We start from the raw sequence: 18436 nt of genomic DNA, 5'->3' as shown, positions 1-18436 counted from the left end.
ATTCAGTGGAGGCAGTCAATATTCACATTGTTCCATGCTGGGATGCATACTCTATTTTTAAAAAATCAATTACATTTCCATGCTGGATTTCTAACTGAGGATTATGAACCACTAGCATCAAAGAGAATATTAAGCAAATACTAATGGGAAAGAAGCACGGAGAAGGTTTATCCTTTTATATTTTCCCTCTTATTTTCAAGAGATGATGTGATTAAATATTGGCCTGTAGGATGAAGCTATTTGCATCAAACATATAGTAGCATTTAGATCAGGGGTAGCCAAACCGCGGCCCTCCAGATGTCCATGGACTACAATTCCCATGAGCCCCTGCCAGCATTTGCTGGCAGGGGCTCATGGAAATTGTAGTCCATGGACATCTGGAGGGCCGCAGTTTGACTACCCCTGATTTAGATTAATAATGTTTTTAACCTATTTTATATGATGTTGTTACCCGCCTTGAGCAACTCTGGAAGGATAAAAATAAAATATTATTATTGCACCTGTTTTCTCTGGGAGAGCTGATCTCTGTTGTCTGGAAATCACGTCCAGGCAGCACTGGAGTTCGGTAACCATAAGCAAGCCTATCGAATAGACCTTAGTGGGATTCTGGACTAGCTTACTGAGCACTATTAATTATGCTCAAAGTACTGCTCTTTCCTACCCACATTTATCTCTTCCCATTTTTCTTAAGATTTGCATTTAGAGACATTTAACAAGAAATACGGGACGCTGCTTTTTCCACCGCAGCGCTCCTAGTTCCACAGAGGGTAAAAGGTCATCCTGACTAATAAACACAGCATTAAAAAGACCTTCCAGAGGCGAACGAGAAACGCAAAGGTTTAACGCACATGCAAATCTCACAGGACTCGTTCGAGGTTTAATATTCTGGAAGGGATTTGTAACCTAAGTGAGTATTTGGCTCCTCTCAAACCAAAGGTGCTTTTTAATACAAACCCCTGTTGACTAATCTTCCTTTGACCTTCATTGTAGCGAGATCTTATTAAAAAATATGGTTGGCTTGGACTCTGTTGGCAATTAGAGCCTGGTGGTTTCATAAAATAATTATTAAATGCCCAGGTTAATTAACTCCTGATCTGAAGAGGCTATTTTATGTGCTCGCCAAATAATAAGGGAAAGGATTTCTGAGCATTTCCTTGTAAGCTTTATTAACACTTCATTAATTTAGTGATTGCCACCAGGGCTGAGAAAAGAAATTACAGGATATATTACAGACTAATGATGGTTTATGGATAACTTTTTGCTCAGAGGCCTTTTGCAATCTTAGCCATATTTATTCCGACAACCACTCTGGGAGGGAGTTCGTGATAAGTCGAAATTCCCACTGTACAGATGGAGAATTGCATCAGAAGACATACGGTGGGTGTACAGAGCTTGGTTCTGCCAGATGTACTGATGGATGCTAAGTTGAGCTGACTCCATGTTAGATTTCACGAATAGTAGCTTGGGGAGGGCAGCTATGCAGGTCTGCAATAGAACACCTGGAGTCAATTCCACTAGCATCTTAGAGACCAACATAGATTTTCGGAGTGTAAACGTTTGAGAATCAAAGTTCTCTTTGTCAGATCTGATGAAGAGAACTTTGAGTCTTGGAAGCTTATACCCTGAAATTCTTGATGGTCTCTAAGGTACTACTGCACTTCAGTGGAGGAGAGGCTAATCAACAGTATTGTGAATCCCGCGTTCAAAGATGGTGTACTCCTTGAATCCAAGATGTTGGAACCCCCAAGAAGAAGAGTTGGTTTTTATACCCCGCTTTTCACTCCCCAAAGGAGTCTCAAAAGTCGCTTACAATCAACTTCCCTTCCTCTCCTCACAACAGACACCCTGTGAGGTAGGTGAGGCTGTGAGAGTTCTGACAGAACTGCTCAGTGAGAACAGCTCTAACAGGACTGTGACTAGCACAAGGTCACCCATGCATGACCTTCTGAATTAATAATATTATTATGCCTAATAAGAGTGGATTAGACACTCATTATTTCGTAGGCTTTCCGGTGCATCTGGTTGGTCACTGAGGATGCTGGACTAATTGCATGGGATCATGAACAGTGTTTACACTTACCCAAGTGAGTCAAAAGAAGTGATGGCGGGGGAGGGGGTTCTCACACTGCTTCAGAAAACCTCCCAAACTTGTTTGACTAGAGAGGAGAGTGGGGGACATGCGTGTGCATGCACACCAAGGGCAAACACTGCCTCTCCCTCACCCTTTACAGCTCTCTGAAAGACTATTATCTCTGTGTTCAGCCTCAATAAAAGCAGCCCTGTAAAGGCAAAGCAAGGTTAGATAATCTTCCCGCTGAATTATTGCTGCCTTGAAGGAGGAGTTAATACTGTCATAAAGCTGGACTTTCGAAAACAACATCGGAAAACTTTTCAGTTTTTACACATCCCTTTACAGCTCTTGGCTTGGAGTTTTTGCGTGATGCAATAAAATACTGATTTATAGGAGGAGGCCTTGTAAATAGTCAAGCCACTGCAGGAAAAAAAAATTAGACTCTATTGTCCTTATTGAAACTTTCCAAGGAACACTGGGCTCAATGTGCTGAGTACTAGCTTTTTTTTTTTCTCTTTTGAAAACTCAGGGCCATTTCCCACGGCGATCTTTGTTGCAAATTGTTTGCGGAATGAAAAATCGCCATTTAAAATAGTGGAATTCGTCGTTTTGCACACCTGGCTTTGTAGTGGAATCAGTTGCGTTTTTTTAGCGTTTCCCACAGGCTTCCGGTCTCGGCAGAAATCGCTAGAAAGGAAGCGCTATTGCCAAGCTTGTCCCGCCCCTGGCCGTCAAGCAGCCAATGGGCAGCCGTTAGCATGCTCCCAAACAGCCCCTTTCCCTTTAAGAAAGCTTTTTTAAAAAAAAAAACAGACCCATAGCAACGAATCTACGTAGATTCCTTGCACTGGAGAGACCCATCCAGCTGCCTAATGTGATCTATCGTTTGATTGTATGATCGTTGGCACGCTGCCTCGAGTGATAAAAAAAAATCCCCCCCCCCCCTTCTCACGGGCTCGATTTTCGGCTGAATTTATGTGTAAAAAATAAAGGGACTTTATTTCAGCAAACGGGCTTTTAAGTGGTTTGTGCTTAGTGACTAAAGGTGAAGGACTGAAGCCAGGGAAGCCTCTAAACAGAAAGAGGCTCGCCGGTGCGTTTATCCCCGCTCGCTCCGAGAAAAAAAAATGGCGATCGCTTCGCCGGAAGTTTGGAGGAGAGATCCAGGGGGAGGGACTTTGAAGAACCAGCTACAATGGTAACGCACAGGTCTTTAGCGCTATTGTTGCAGATTGGTTGCAGGAGTGTATCGCTATCCGGAGGGTGAATCCAGTTTTCTGGATTCCCCTGAAAGCGCCACAACGAAGCGCTTTTGGCGGGTCGGTTTCAGGATTGTTGCAGATTGTTGACGACGTCGTGCGTTATGGCAAATTAGTAGCGTTTTCAATCGGCAACCATTGTGCTATTTTTAAGCCGTGGGAAATGCCCCTCATTTTGCTCTAGGAGTACATGGTTGTGCCTGGAGTGAAGCATGAAATGCCACCTATGTATGCAGGTACCGTCCCCTGAGTTATTCCGCATCAGCAATCCAATATGTGACGGAAGCCCTGCAGTTTTGTCCAGTCATATACAGATCACAACTAATGCACTCTTCCTGAAAGAGAAATAAAGGAATAAGGAATAGGTGCCTTGCAGTTTAATATATTGGGATTTGAGAGCATCTATAGAAGAGCCTCTTGTGGCGCAGAGTGGTAAGGCAGCTGTCTGAAAGCTTTGCCCATGAGGCTGGGAGTTCAATCCCAGCAGCCGGCTCAAGGTTGACTCGGCCTTCCATCCTTCCGAAGTCGGTAAAATGAGTACCCAGCTTGCTGGGGGGTAAACGGTAATGACTGGGGAAGGCACTGGCAAACCACCCTGTATTGAGTCTGCCATGAAAACGCTAGATGGCGTCACCCCAAGGGTCAGACATGACTCGGTGCTTGCACAGGGGATACTTTTACCTTTACCTTTATAGAAGCCACACTGATACAATTATGACCAGAAGAGACTTAGAAAAGGTACAGAGATAAACATTTCCCAGGAAATTCTTTCGGGCTGCAAAAACAGCCACGGACAGCCCTACTTGGTCACCCCAAGCTAGTTACACCCATTGTCTCCTCTTGGGCTGCACCCAACAGGGTGCCAGTGAAGTCCCACAGGGCATCAGCATCTTCCTTACTGTTCTTTGACAAGCAATCGCTTGGGTACCTTGGCCCCCTGAAATAGACTGGGGACTTAGCATTGTGGGAGAAGGTTAACCTTTTCCCTCTCCCATCAAAAGTGGTCTTCTCCATGGTCCTGCATAGACTTTGAATTGGGAAAAAGGGATGAATAATGTTACTCTTCATGAACAAGACTGGGAATAGAGAGGGGATATTTATTCACTTTGTTCACTATATCATCACTCAAAGGTAAAGGTAAAGGTATCCCCCTGTGCAAGCACCGAGTCATGTCTGACCCTTGGGGTGACGCCCTCAATACGGGGTGGTTTGCCAGTGCCTTCCCCAGTCATTACCGTTTACAGTAAACTCAATCTGAGTCCTGGAGTGTCTTAGAGACCAACATGCCTTTTGGGGCATGACCTGTCGAGAATCGAGGTCCCCCGTCCGAGCTTTGACTCTCAAAATCTCATGCTCTCCAAATCTTGCTGGTCTACAATTGTGCATGGATTGATTAGAACGCTCAGGAGCATGAAATTAAGTGCCGTACTTTGCTGCGTCGAAAGACCACTTACCCAGCTAATCCACCAAAAATCTCAGTGACGTAGGAATAATCCCCTCCTGATTTAGGGATGGTAACTCCTAACTCGGCGTAGCACAGGGACCCGAGCGCTGAGATCCCGCCTCCAAGGACCCAGACGATGAGAGCAAGACCCACAGACCCGGTGTGCTCTAAGACGCCTTTGGGTGAGATGAAGATGCCGGAGCCGATGATATTACCTGGAAGGAAAAGTCGGAGGAAAGGATAAATGAGTAGGCAGCATAGAATGATTCTATTTACGGTGCATGTTCCCTGCAGCGTCTGTCTATTTGTCTTTACACCAGCCCTCCTCTAGGGCACATATGCTCTGATTTGGTCCTCACAACAACCCTGTGAGGAAGGTTAAACTAAGAGAGATTGGTTGGCCCGGAGTCATGCAGTGAGTTGCACGACTGAGGTCTCTGAGGTTGGTGTCTTTAGCTTGTACGGGATTTGTTCTATATGCTCCTGAACCTGCACCGTCAAAATGGCTGCCTGTGAACTCTCATTTCCCCAGAAAGTACTTTCCTGGTTTTATCCTTCTTTAGGGGGGCTGTAACTCGAACCCCGTAAATTCAATCGTCACCAAACTTGGCAGGCAGGTAGAAGAGAGCCAGGCAGAGAACCTCTGTGAGTTTGGTGTCTTTAGCTGGAGGGAGGCCATTTTACCACACTAGCCTCACAAAAAGGAACGGGATCATTGGACTCTTAACGGCTTGGGATGGTTCGTGGACCAGGCAGGCCACAAACTGATCTGAGCCCCGTTTTCCCAGTTCATGCCCATCCCTACCCTTGCCTGGCCGACCTAATAAGAATTAATTTGTATGCTGATTTAAAAACAAAACAAAACATGCAAAGCACATTTCCATTATTTTCTCAAGGCAAAACCATAAATTAGTTTGGAATCTTTGATCAGATTTTGAAATATGTAATCTTTAGAGGAAGCGGTAGGGCCACCTCTGCATCCCAATCTGAATCACAGCTGTAAGGCTGGGGTTGGTTGGAGGGGAGTTAACCCCTTCCCTTCTTCATCGTTGCCTATCCACAGGAATTGAGTGAAATCAGCAGTGAGATCATTACAACTATAAATCCTTGATAAAACGCAAACCCAGTATTAAAACAATTCAAAAAGGGGGAGATCAGGGAAGATGGCTGGCTAGTTTAAAGTCAGTGTTTTTGTAGTGGGTAGAGTGTCAGGGTAGGATTCTGGAAGGCCAAGAATCAGATCCTCACTTTTCACCTAAGTTTTCTGGGTGACCTTGGGCTAGTCACATGCACTCACCTGACTTACCTTACTGATGGTTGCGAGGGTAAAATGGAGAAGGGAGGAATGTTGTCTATCTCTGCTGAGGAGATAAGTGGGCTATAAATCAGGGGTAGTCAGCCTGTGGTCCTCCAGATGTTCATGGACTACAAATCCCACGAGCCCCTGCCAGCAAACGCTGGCAGGGGCTCATGGGAATTGTAGTCCACAAACATCTGGAGGACCACAGGTTGACTACCCTGGCTATAAATGAAATAAAAATAAATAAATGACAGGCTGGCTGCCGGAAAAGACCCAGCAGTGTTGTGGTGATGCCATCTGCTCAGACAAAGATTGGCAAATGCAACCAGGGCCTTCTTTTCTAATTTGAGCATAGCTTCAAGGACTTCTCCTTGTGTACGGATGTGCCAAATGGCACCAACACATAAGGAACGCCCAGAAGGATGGACTCTAACAGATAACTCTGGAACAATTCATTTACCGCCTGAGCCATCCTGAATTTAGACACGCAGTGCAAGAAACCACGTCTGTGAGTGTTTCAAGTTAAAGACACATTAGATTTGCAGAAAGAAAATTTTCTCGGAACAACTAAGAGCCGGGGCGTTATGAATAGGCGTGAAGAACTTTAATCTTGCCCCTGAGTCGCTTTCTGGCTAAGATTTCCAGACCTGGGCAGGAGAAGTCTAATTAATATTCAGAAGAACCTTCTCCAAGGAAGACAGTCACCCTGGGCGGAATGCTAAACTAGTCCGAGAAAACCTGCCATTTCAGAGCCTGGAAGGAGAACAGCTATGCTAATGGGCTGGCCTCTGAACAACAAGTGATGTCCCGACAGATCCAGTGGCTTCCTTTGAAGGGATGCAGGTTACATAAGGAGAAACAGGGAGGTGGTGAAAAGGCCTCCTAGGACCAAGCAGTTGGTTTTCCACAAAATGCAACAGTCCTATTCAGACGCTCCGAGTCATCTGTTGCATCAAGAATACATTCAAGTGGGTGGCCGTGTTGGTCTGAAGTAGCACAACAAAATCAGGGTCCGGTAGGACCTTTAAGACCAACAAAGATTTATTCAAGGCGTGAGCTTTTGAGCTTTCTGAGGAAGAGTGCATGCAATCTAAAGCTCACGCCATGAATACATCTTTGTTGGTCAAGATCTTTTCAGTGGATCAGTCAACCACAACAAAACTCTTGGAGCAGGTGGCTTGAAGACCCTTCGTAAGAACTAACAAAAACTATCTGGAAGACCCGGGGGGTGGGTGGGAACCAAGACAGGGAAAACACACAAACAATACTGTATATCAAGATAGTCCTTTAGGGGCCTAGCGCCTCCTATTTCCTTTCTATGAGAACAGCAAACTGGCTATGATTGAAAGATGTTTGCCTCTTGCTAGTTGACAATGCAATCACATCCTTGCTGCGCTCTCTGCCTCCCTAAACTTCACCTTCCTCAGGCACCGTCCCCCAAATATCCAGGGATTTCTCAAGCTGGAGTTGGCAACCCAAGGAGACCCAGTGGACTGCATCAAGATGAAGAACCAATGAAACCTCAATGCACAAAGTCATTCAGGTGGCTGAATGCACAGCTGAGCTCCCAGTATGAAAGCGGTGCATTTTCTAAGCTTTCTGGAAAGAATCCAAACGTGGTAAACAGCATGCAGGTGCATATGAGCCACTGGATCAGCTCAACATGGCCTTTCTTAAATGTATTTTAACCCTGGTGAGACAGACTTTCTGGAAGGAACACTCTCCCTTCTTTCTAACCTGGGCCTATTCTGCACACAACAGATAATGCACTTTCAATTCACTTTAGAAGTAGATATTTCTGTTCCACACAGGAAACTCCAGCTGCTGAAACACATCAAAAGTGCATTATCCTATGTTTGTGGAATGGGCCCTCCTTCACAGGGCTGTTGGGAGTACAAAATACAGTTGGGGAAATCAGGAGGTGCCACCGTGGTCTTAGAAGTTGCATAACAATGTTCTGGATGCATATTTGGCTGCTGATTTCCGACAGCTCAGCTACAACACCCTGCCTTTCATTTCGGGACAAAGGACCATATAGAATCTATCACGGAGGCAGATTCAATCCAGGGGCTTCAGTTGTTGCTTCCGACTTAATTTTTAGATAAGAACAAAGATGATTGGACCAGCACAGCAAGGAAACAAGGGAAGGGGGAAAGTCGAGTGCAAAACAGATAAATGAGCCTTCGTCTCCATCTGGTGGCCTCGGATGAAAACCATCATCAATAATGAAGCTTTTAATAGTGACACTGCGCATGCATCTGCCAAAGTTTGCTTTTCATCTTTAACGCAGTAAATAAGACAAGTGGGTTTTCCAGAACCGACACAAATACATTGAGAAGAACCACTTTCCACTTGACTCTGTTGGCGTGAGTAAACTGAACCAATGAAAAGGAGTGAGTTCAAACAAAAACAAAATCATACACAAAAATATGATTTTAGGCACGAGCTGATATTTACTCCAGAGCAGCCTTTCTCAACTTTTTTACCATTGGGAAAACCCTGAAATATTCCTCAGGCTTTGAGGACACCCAGAAGTGGTGCCATCGTGCAAAATATAGTTAGGAAGCTGAGCTGTGGACATGCTCACTTGGGGCCCCGCCCCTTCCCACCCCCTCCAGGCCCATCGCTGGCCATTTTGGGAGGGGTGGGCGGGTCAACGTCACCATATATGGCAATATCACCCAATAAAGGTTTACCAAATGTTAAAAATATATTACAAATAATCAACTCCCACCTATTCAGGAAACCCTTCCAGAGCTGTCAAGAAAGCCAGGGTTTACAAAACCCTGGTTGAGATAGCCTATTCCATCGGGGGGGGGGGGGGAGATCCCCAGAATGAGATAAGGTAAGACATCCATGCAATTGTTATTTGCAGACTGTAATCTGTTCCTTGCACTTTAATTCCAAGGATGCCTCTGTGATAGAAAAGGCATAATGAGAAAAAAAAATTATCAGATTCCTGTATGTTTGATATTGGTCCTACTTGTACTAAGGATGACTTTTTTTTGCTATTCCAGAGTCCATCCTGACATTCTTAATCCTGTATGCAGGATTTCCAGGATTCCTAGGTGCCAGAATTCCATGGATTTTGAGCATTAAAATATGAAATACAAGTGGGGGTTATCCAATGGACCACAATTACCGAAATAAACATTACCTGACTGCTTTCAGAGGATAGGATGCAATAAATATTCAGCACTGGCCATGACCTTCCCAAGATTTCCAGAAAATAACATGAATCTTATATTCTAATAGTCAAATGTGGCCCAGCCTGTGGATAATGAAATGTGCAGATTGAGGCCACACTAACTTCAAACATTTTTGCAGACTTCAGGGACCTCCAGGTTTGCAGAAAAATCTGAAAACCTAAATAATCCTTGGCATTGCAACAGACTTAGATTTGTCCTGGAGATCCAACAGTGGCAGAGTCCAGGAGCTACTTTAGGTTGATGTGCAGAGCTGGAAGAGTTCAGGAGCCACTCCAGATGTGGCAACAGGAGTTTCTCTGGGCCTGGGCACGGGGGAGTCTGGGAGATTCTCTAGTTGCAGAGTCTCAGAGTCTTGGACACCAGCATGGCCAGGCTCAAAGGAGGCCTGGAACCAGGCTATAAGGCTCAAAGGAGGCCCTACTTTTCTAAATAATTTGCAGAGATTGCAACCATGAGGGTTTCTGTCTTTGAAAACTTGATTAGAATCCCAGTTAAGACTTATTTAAGGCAGCTGATTCTGTTGTTCCACAATTTCCCTCTTCACTGTAGGAAATGCAATTTATCCCCCAGAGGCCCAGGGTAAGTCCAGTCCAACAATCCTCCCCTTTTAAATCTCTTCCCAATGTGCTGTCTAGAAACCAGTCATAAGGCAAGCCCACCCTTCTCCTCTAACATTGAGCCTTCATGTGATGGCGCAGAACGGGAAATATTGAAGAAATCGATTTTTATAGGAGCCTGTGAAATATCAGTGTTTGTTCTTCCCTTAAAAACACCAATGTTCTCTGAGTCATGGGTAAAAAAATAGGCAGGCCCAGTCCCCAAGCATGCGTGATGCTAAAGAAAAGCCTTTTTGTTCTTAATAACTTTGAAAAATTTCAGCCACAAATCGTTCAAGAGCCGTTCATTCATGTGAAAACATGACCCCATAGCACTGCCAACTTTAAAAGGACCTTAGGTGATCTGCTCCAGAATTTCTAGTCATACAAATCCATTCAGGCAGAGACTGCAGCCCCAATAATATAGGACAACATACATTAAGAATTAAGATAAGGACGCAGTTGTAAACAACCCATATTGCTAAAAGCTGCTTAGTCTATTGTATGCTGGACCCAGTTATTTTCCCCACTGATAAAAAAATGCCAAGAGGGTGTTCATTCCTGAGTTATAGGGTCGTCAACTCCAGTTTAGGGAATTCCTGGAGATTGGGTGGTAGAGCCTGAGGTGGATGGGGTTTGGGATGAGCAGTGACCTCAGTCACAAAGTTCCTCCCTCCAGAGCAGCCATTTTCTCCAGGGGAGTGATACGCTCTCTATGACTCACTCCAGTCAACACTCTGGCTGCAGCAGTCTGTACCAGCTGAACAGTCTTCAAGGGCAGCCCCAGAACAATGCTTGGCCTGCAGCTTCCCATTGGTGCACAGTGCAGTTTTCCTCGCCGTTTGGGAGGCAGGCTTCTAGTCTCTATGATTCTGGTTGGAAGTTTACTGATTTTTCAAACCCAACCACAGGGCTTTTCTGCAGTCTCCTTTTCTTTGCCTGTGTGTTTCTGTCACTTTGGGGCTTTATTCGTGTTCCATGGGTGTCTTGCTCCCTCTAGTGGTCAATTCCCAATTACATCGCTTTATGTACAGCACAAAAACCTGCAGTTTAAATCTGCAGGGAGATATGCCACACATAAAGTGATGTAATACCGAATTGACTACCAGCAGGAGGAAAACGCTTGCAGAACAGATCCCCCCAAAACAACAAAAACAGGAACACAGAAACAAGGAAAGGGAGAATGCTGAAAAGTCCACCATTTTATTGATTTAACTGGTAGCCAGGAGAGCAACATCATTTTGCATTTGAAAGGGGTTCTCTAGATTTCATTGCCTGATTTCCCCTCCCACCCCCCTTGCACAAGTTGATTGCATGGGTAAAACAGTTCTACCTGGGGAAGACAGACTGTCTTCCAGGTCTGAGGTATATAATTCTAGCATTCTTTGTGGGCTTTGCAAGCGTAGGAATTTCTAATCGGATTATACTATGTCAGACTTCAAACATGATTCCCTGTGATACCTACAAAACGTTTATTCTTTAACTTGCTACTGAGTTGGCTTTGGAACAGCAATGTATTTTTAAAAACACACAAACCGCTGATGGTTCTGGAAATGTGGATTTATTTAGAGGGGGGGAAGAAGTAGGGCTTCTGAAAAAAATCCCTGAAAGAGATGCTAACTCTGCATATTTTCGCCCATACCTTTCCAATGCTGCGGGTTCTAAACCTTTTTTTACCAAGTGGCGATAAATAGGCAGGTTAGAATGCAGTGGTTAGAATGTTGGCTAGGACTGGGAAGACCACCTCATGGGGTTCACAGAATCATAGAATCAGGTGGCCTCTCTGCAGAAGAGAGCAGCATGCCAGAAGTGGCATGAACATGCAGAATATGGTTGGGACGCATAGCTACGCACATGCTCACCCATGTCCCCTTCTCTTCCCACCCCTTCCAGGCCCATCACTGGAGATTTGGGGGCGGGGCGAGTCATATGGTCATATCACCCCATAAATATTTAAGACATTTTAATATCTAAAAACAATAAACTCCCATTCGGGAAACCCCTCCAGATCTATCAAGAAAAAAGCCTGTTCTACACCAAAGGGTAGACGAACTTCCTTTGTGTGTGTTCCACTGGCGTGTTTTAGATTCATAAAGTGTGAGCGCATGCTCAAGAACTCTGAATCGTTAAAGGTAAGGGTAGTCAAACCTGTTGTCCTCCAGATGTCCATGGACTACAATTCCCATGAGCCCCTGCCAGCGTTTGCTGGCAGGGGCTCATGGAAATTGTAGTCCATGGACATCTGGAGGACCACAGGTTGATTACTCCTGGGCATGGCTAACTGGCCAGAGCCGTGGGGAAGGGCGGTATAAAAATCTAAATAAATAAACAAACAAATGACCCCTGCCCTGCCCAGGATAGCCCAAGCTCGCCCAGTCTCATCAGATATTGGAAGCAAAGCAGGGACAGCCCTAGTCAGCTGTTGCAGCAGCAAACCCTCTCCGCTTGTCTCTTCTCTTGAAACCCCCCCCGTGGGATCTCCATAAGTCGGCTGTGCCTTCATGGCCCTCTCCAGTGCCCCAGCTAATCCGTGCCAAGCGATTCCAGGCATGCCTAGTTCTTGAAGAGCATAGGAAGCACGTTGCCCGATCAGGCCAAACTTCTGCCAGTCCAGGATTCTTTCCGAGAAGCTCAGCAGGCACCAGATCAGGGCTGGCCCTAACCTGCCCTCTGTTCACCTCCCTCCTGCACCAGCTATTAAAGGTACAAGCCCCTGCCTTCTTTTGTATCTGCTTCCCCTATTCAGCGCTCCAGTTCAAGCTTGTCTGTTCCAATTTTTTTTAACTTCCTCTGACTCCTCTTGCATTCTTCTCTTTCTGACATCCTGCTCCTTAGGTCTTGCCAGCGTCCAGTGACGTGGCTTGCATTTCATTAGAAAAAGCCCAGCTTGCACATACTGGGCCGGTGCAGAAGTGCCTTGTCACCCTAACTTGAGCGTTACACGAAGGAGCTATTTGGGCTCCAGTCACAAATCCGTTGGCATGCCCGGGGACCTGTCTTTGGGGGACTTCCTCCGCTCCAAATTCACCTGTCAAAGTCCATTCAGATCTTGGGGACTTGATTTCATCCATTGTGTTCCCCCCCTTCTTTTCTCTCTTCTTGTTTAAAGAATGTGATGTTGATGCTTATTATGATGTTTGCTTACGTTTATAAGATGTTTCAGCCGCCCTCCCAGCAAGCTGGCACAGAGCGGCGTACACAGATATAAAAAATACAATAATAGTGATAAAAATGAATTTAAATAAACAATAACAAAAGTTTAAAAGCTTAAAAACAGCAACGATTATGTGTTTTGAATATTGACTCCTCCCAGAAATTCAAGATGATTTGGGAGTGGTCAGCGTATGGACCAATGGGTGGGGTGTGGCTATGAATAGGGAGGTAGATCAACAGATGTTAGCTTGGGCTCCAACCAGAAACCTGGTGGAAAATCTCCGTTTTACAAGCACTGCTGAATTTCCACCACCTCCGGCAGGGGCCTGAGATGTTCCAGGAGCTCATTCCACCAGGTGGAGGCCAGGACAGAAAATGTCCTGGCCCTCGTTGAGGCCAGACGTACCACCTTGGGCCAGGGACCACAAACCAGTTGGTATTAGAAGAACAAGGCATTCTTCGGGGGGGGGGGGGTACAGGCAGAGAGGTGGTCTCTCAGATATGCAGGACCCGGACTGCGGACAGTCTTCTGAACTAATACCAGTGCCTCAAACTTGACTCAAAATTCAACTGGCAACCAGTGCAGCTGTTGGAGCATAGGTTAAATATGTGCTCTTCAGGGTGGACCTGTAAGGACCCTGGCTGCTGCATTGTAAACCAGTTTTAGTTTCTGGAACAAAGATAAGGGCAGATCCTTGTACAATGAGTTACAGAAGTCCAATGTAGAGGTGACCATTGCATGGATGTCTGTGGCTAGGTGTTCCGGGGCCAAGTAAAGGTAAAGGTAAAGGTACCCCTGTGCAAGCACCGAGTCATGTCTGACCCTTGGGGTGACGCCCTCCAGCGTTTTCATGGCAGGCTCAATACGGGGTGGTTTGCCAGTGCCTTCCCCAGTCATTACCATTTATCCCCCAGCAAGCTGGATACTCATTTTACCAACCTCGGAAGGATGGAAGGCTGAGTCAACCTTGAGCCGGCTGCTGGGATCGAACTCCCAGCCTCATGGGCAAAGCTTTCAGATGGCTGCCTTACCACTCTGCGCCACAAGAGGCTCTTCCGGGGCCAAGTAGGTGCTAGTAGTTTGGCTTGGCGTAGGTGGGAAAACGCTAGCCATGCTACTCTTGAAACTTCCACCTCCATAGATAAGGCGCAGTCAAGAATCACACCTAGTTTTCTTGGCTGAGGAGGCAACTGAAAGTTGGATCCCATCCAGAGAGGGTTAACGCACTTCCTTGTTTGGTCCCTTCTTAGCTAGCCCTAAGACCTCCATCTTTCTATGGTTGAGACTTTGCTTTGCTTGAGCCACCCTGTCCCTGCTTCCAGGCATCTGGCAAAAATACCTGGGGATGTGTCTCCGAGTGATCGTCTATTAGGAGGTAGAGCTGGGTGTCACTGGCATTTTGATGACACCCAAGCCCAACCCCCTGGACCAGCTGGGCAAGAGGGCACATAAAGATGTTAAACAAAGTTGGGGAGAGAACCACACCCTGTGGCACTTCACAATGGAGAGGCCATCAGCGCGATTGTGTCTCATCAACAGCTACCCTCTGTTCACGACCCTGGAGAAAAGAGATCAGCCGTTGAAAAACTGTCCCCTGTATCCTGACATCGACAAGGCGGTGAGCCAAGAGCTCATGATCAATTATGACAAACGCTGCCGTGAGGTCTTAACATCATGAGCAGCGCCCACCCGCCCCAATCCAGCTGTCTCAGGTGGTTGTCCATCAAGACAACCAGCACCGTTTCCACCCCATGGCCAGGCCGAAAGCCAGACTGGGACGGGTCCAAGAGCAATTGGTACTCATTGCAACACGTGTTTGAACATGTGCTAGAAACATGATGCTGGCATGCCCTCATCTCTCCCATCTACAAGGGATACAAAAGCGCAGTTCTCTTTAGCAAACCATCCGGTTCCTGTTCTCAACGGTCCACCCCAGGTTACTGCTTTGTTCCACTTCCTCCAGAACTGGAGGTGCCATGCATTTTGATGGGCCTCAAGTTATGTGAGTAGTATGAGATTAATTTTTTCTGCACAAAGTAACCTTATTCATTTTGTTTTGGGTCTCAATGAAAACCCCCTGAGGGCCTCGACTGCCCTTCCCAGCATCTGAGTGCATCCAGCCAATTTTCATACACTTTGCTAATCTTTTGTAGGCAGTATTACACACACTCGCACACACACACGCATATAATGGAAGCTTTGTGGCCTGCATGTTCTAACCACACACAACATTTTAAAACCCTTTGTAATCTTTTAATTAAAAAAAACATAAAAGGCTTGCTAGTTAGTTATTCCTCTCGTAAACGTTAACACAAGGCACTTCAATCATAGGCAGAGTTCCACCTTTATAGTTCAGCAGCGTTAGAAGGGCATAGCTACACTTGAGTGCACCCTAAGCTCGTTTTGGAGTGTTGCACGGATTGTAGGAGGAAATTTTGTGCTGTAAAAGCACTGTTGGGACTTTCGGACTAGGTCCCTCCGGAAAAATAGAGCTGCAGAGTAAAAGAGCAGTTTGAATGTATGCGATTATTCGTTACCTTTGTGGACGAGGCATAGATCCAGACTCACAGTGCTTTGAGGTTTAAAAGAGGGAATAATCTTTACTGGCAAAGATTATCTACAGAAATATATCATATTTATCTGCTTCAGACTCCTTACTGAAGCAGAATACAAAAGCTTAAAGAATAGTTACAAAAGAAGCACATTGCAAGCCTCTATGGCTAGGCTGCAGGCAGACTACATTTCACACATCAGCAAAGAGCATTAATGGAGGATGTTGCTGTTTGCTTCAGGTGGGGAAAAACGGAGTATGAACGGATGGCTCATTGGCCTCTGACTTCTGCGAGGTCATTAGGTATTAACTAAATGTTTTCTTGCATTCATTTGCAAGCATAAAGCACGGTGAACAGCAGGGACCTCTGAGCCAAAGGCAAGTACTGTCTGGGGAGAGCACAGCATGATGATTTCGTGCTTTGCTTCCTCCACTGTCTGCAAGTCCTTTTCCCACTGAGAAGTGGGTGACCAGTCCCATCATTTCCAGTTGGCAGAGAGGCCCTCTGGCAGGCTGAGGACCCAAGCAGGTGCCCAATTGAAGCTGGCTCTAGCTAGGAAAAATGGCAAGTATGCGCAGTCCTAAATTTGGATGTACCAAGAGCTGGGCTTTGATTTTAGTTGGACTAGGAACAGGCAGTATGTCCATAATGCACAATGGCCCGCTAACGTTATTATGCACTCAGTGCTAATATTAAATCAAACGTTAATTTAGAAAATGAAAAAGCAATTTGGCAAGCAGAAGACAATTCAAAACCTCAATACACCTGATAATAAAATGCTATTATATTTTACGATACCAGCAAAAGATAAAACCACCATATATAACTACTCCTGAAAATAAATCCAGAGCTCCACAGATATCCAATCCAGTAAGGGTAGCTTCAAAACTCTGATGTGAAGTTTTAGTGGCGTTGAAATAAATTTCACCGCTGTTTCTGCCATACCCCAAAAGTAGATTTAATGGGTCATAATCAGCAGTGTGACAAGAGGGGGCATCATACTGAAAAGAAAAAGAAAGAAATCTATAGAATAGATTTGTGCTGAGTTGGGTAGCCCAAGCTAGCCTCATCTTGTCAGATCTCAGAAGCTGAGCCAGGTTGGCCTAGATGGGAGACCTCCGAGCAACATCAGGGTCACTGTGCAGAGCTGAACAACAGCAAACAATCTCTGTGTGTCTTTTGCCTGGAAATCCCTATGGGGTCACCCTAAGTCCTGATGACTCTTTCCACCACCACCATGATAATTTCTGAGTTCCACCCAAGTAGACCTACCTGATAATCCCACTAAAGCGAACACATTAAAACAGGCAAACAAAGCCAACCTGCAATCAAGGGAAAGGATTTCACAAGAACAACAACTGCTTCTTTCCCATGCATTCTTCCCAAAAAAACTTTGCAACAACTCTGTAAGGTAGGCCAGTCTTCTTAACTGCAAATCACAGGTGGAAGCCTCGCTGAGAGATGAGTTCAGGTTGGAGACCTCCCATCTATTCCAGAAACCCTTCCAGGGCCATCAAGAAACCCCAGGGTTTCACGAAACCTTGGTTGAGAAAGCTGATTGCCTGCAGTGAGACTAGCACAAGAGCTTATATCCCACCCTGTTAAACGGATAAATCTGCATCCCCAAGGCACAATGCTCCCCCCCCCCAATACAATCATTCATGGCTGGCCGAGTGAAAAGATAAGGGGCTGAGTATGGCAACAGGCACCCCCCCCAACCCACCACATTGCTTCTCTCTCTTTCTCTCCCTGCCCCCCCCCCGCCCGGTGTTTTTGGCTTGCTGCTTTTGTAGCCGGGATGTGGGGCTTTGACGCTGGATGAAGATCGGCTGTGGCAGGAAATCACAAGGGACAGGCGAGCAAAATTGTTTTCTGTGCACTCTGGGACTCAATTAGGGAAGACCGTGGTGTATGTTGATTTGTCCCCCCCCTCCCTTCTGCCCCTGCCAGGAAATTCTAATGAGAACTCTTTGTTCCGTGTAACTCACTGGGGACCTTGGAGGTGAACATCCAGGATTTGCGTGGACTTCCTCGCCACCTTGACCGGCTTAATTTCAACTTATCGGTAGACAGGAGTTAACGTGCGAGGAGAGAAACAGACCAAACCTCCACTTTAATGATCATTAGGCAGACGGGCTTAGCTGTCTACGGATCTGGATCTGTACCTTTTTATCGAGTGCATTAGGCCAAAACTGGGAGATGCTCCCCAGCTTTTTCAGCGGTCTTCAAAGTTCTGGCTTTGACTCAGCCTGTCTGCCACATTTCTCTCTTCCCTTCTTTCAAGGAGCACAATGTGGCACTCACGGTTCTACCCACTTCCACTCTGTCCTCACAACAACCCTGTGAAGTAGGGTTGTTGAGACAGTAGGTGATGTTGAGACAGAGAATGAAGCTTTGTTGATCTCGGAAGCAAAGTAAGGTCAGGTCTGATTAGTATTAGGATGGGAGACCACCAAGAAAATTCGGGGTCGCTATGTGGAGGGAGGCACCTCTGAACATCTTGAAAATCCTACATGGTCGTCATAAGTCAGCTGCTACTTGACTTTGACTACCACCAGTTTCCAGGCAAGGCCTAGAATGTTGCAATATCCTGGCTGTAGGACACTCCTCAGAGCCAAATTTATTAGATGTGACACGTAAGTGGAGTTTACTTACTTCGGTCTTAACTGCGGACAGCTTTTAGTAGCTCTCCTTCTTATGTTCTGTTGGGTTTTTAACCTGGATTTCATAGTTTTTATATCATTCTGATTTTTCTTACTTTATGTAAGCTGCTTTGAAGATCGCCTAATGGAAAGGAGAGATATAAATCTTTTTTAAAAAATAAGAAATCTCCATAGCACTATGGCAGCAT

At 45.7% G+C, this 18436-nt stretch overlaps 1 protein-coding gene across 2 annotated transcripts in view; it reads right to left on the bottom strand.

Annotated features, from left to right (window-relative positions):
* The window catches only part of SLC7A10 (solute carrier family 7 member 10), a 34572-nt gene that overhangs the window by 10442 nt on the left and 5694 nt on the right, over positions 1-18436 (bottom strand). For both annotated transcript variants that reach the window (XR_013226540.1, XM_077310180.1), the window contains exon 2: positions 4785-4989. Coding sequence is in view for 1 of the 2 variants with exons in the window: in XM_077310180.1 (XP_077166295.1) it covers positions 4785-4989 (205 nt within the window). In the remaining variant the exon portion in view is untranslated. The remainder of the gene's footprint in view (positions 1-4784; positions 4990-18436) is intronic.

Source organism: Paroedura picta, chromosome 14 (genome assembly GCF_049243985.1).
Source record: "Paroedura picta isolate Pp20150507F chromosome 14, Ppicta_v3.0, whole genome shotgun sequence".
NCBI lineage: Eukaryota > Metazoa > Chordata > Lepidosauria > Squamata > Gekkonidae > Paroedura > Paroedura picta.
Note: the sequence above shows the minus strand (reverse complement) of the source record. Positions and strands in the feature narration are given on the sequence as shown.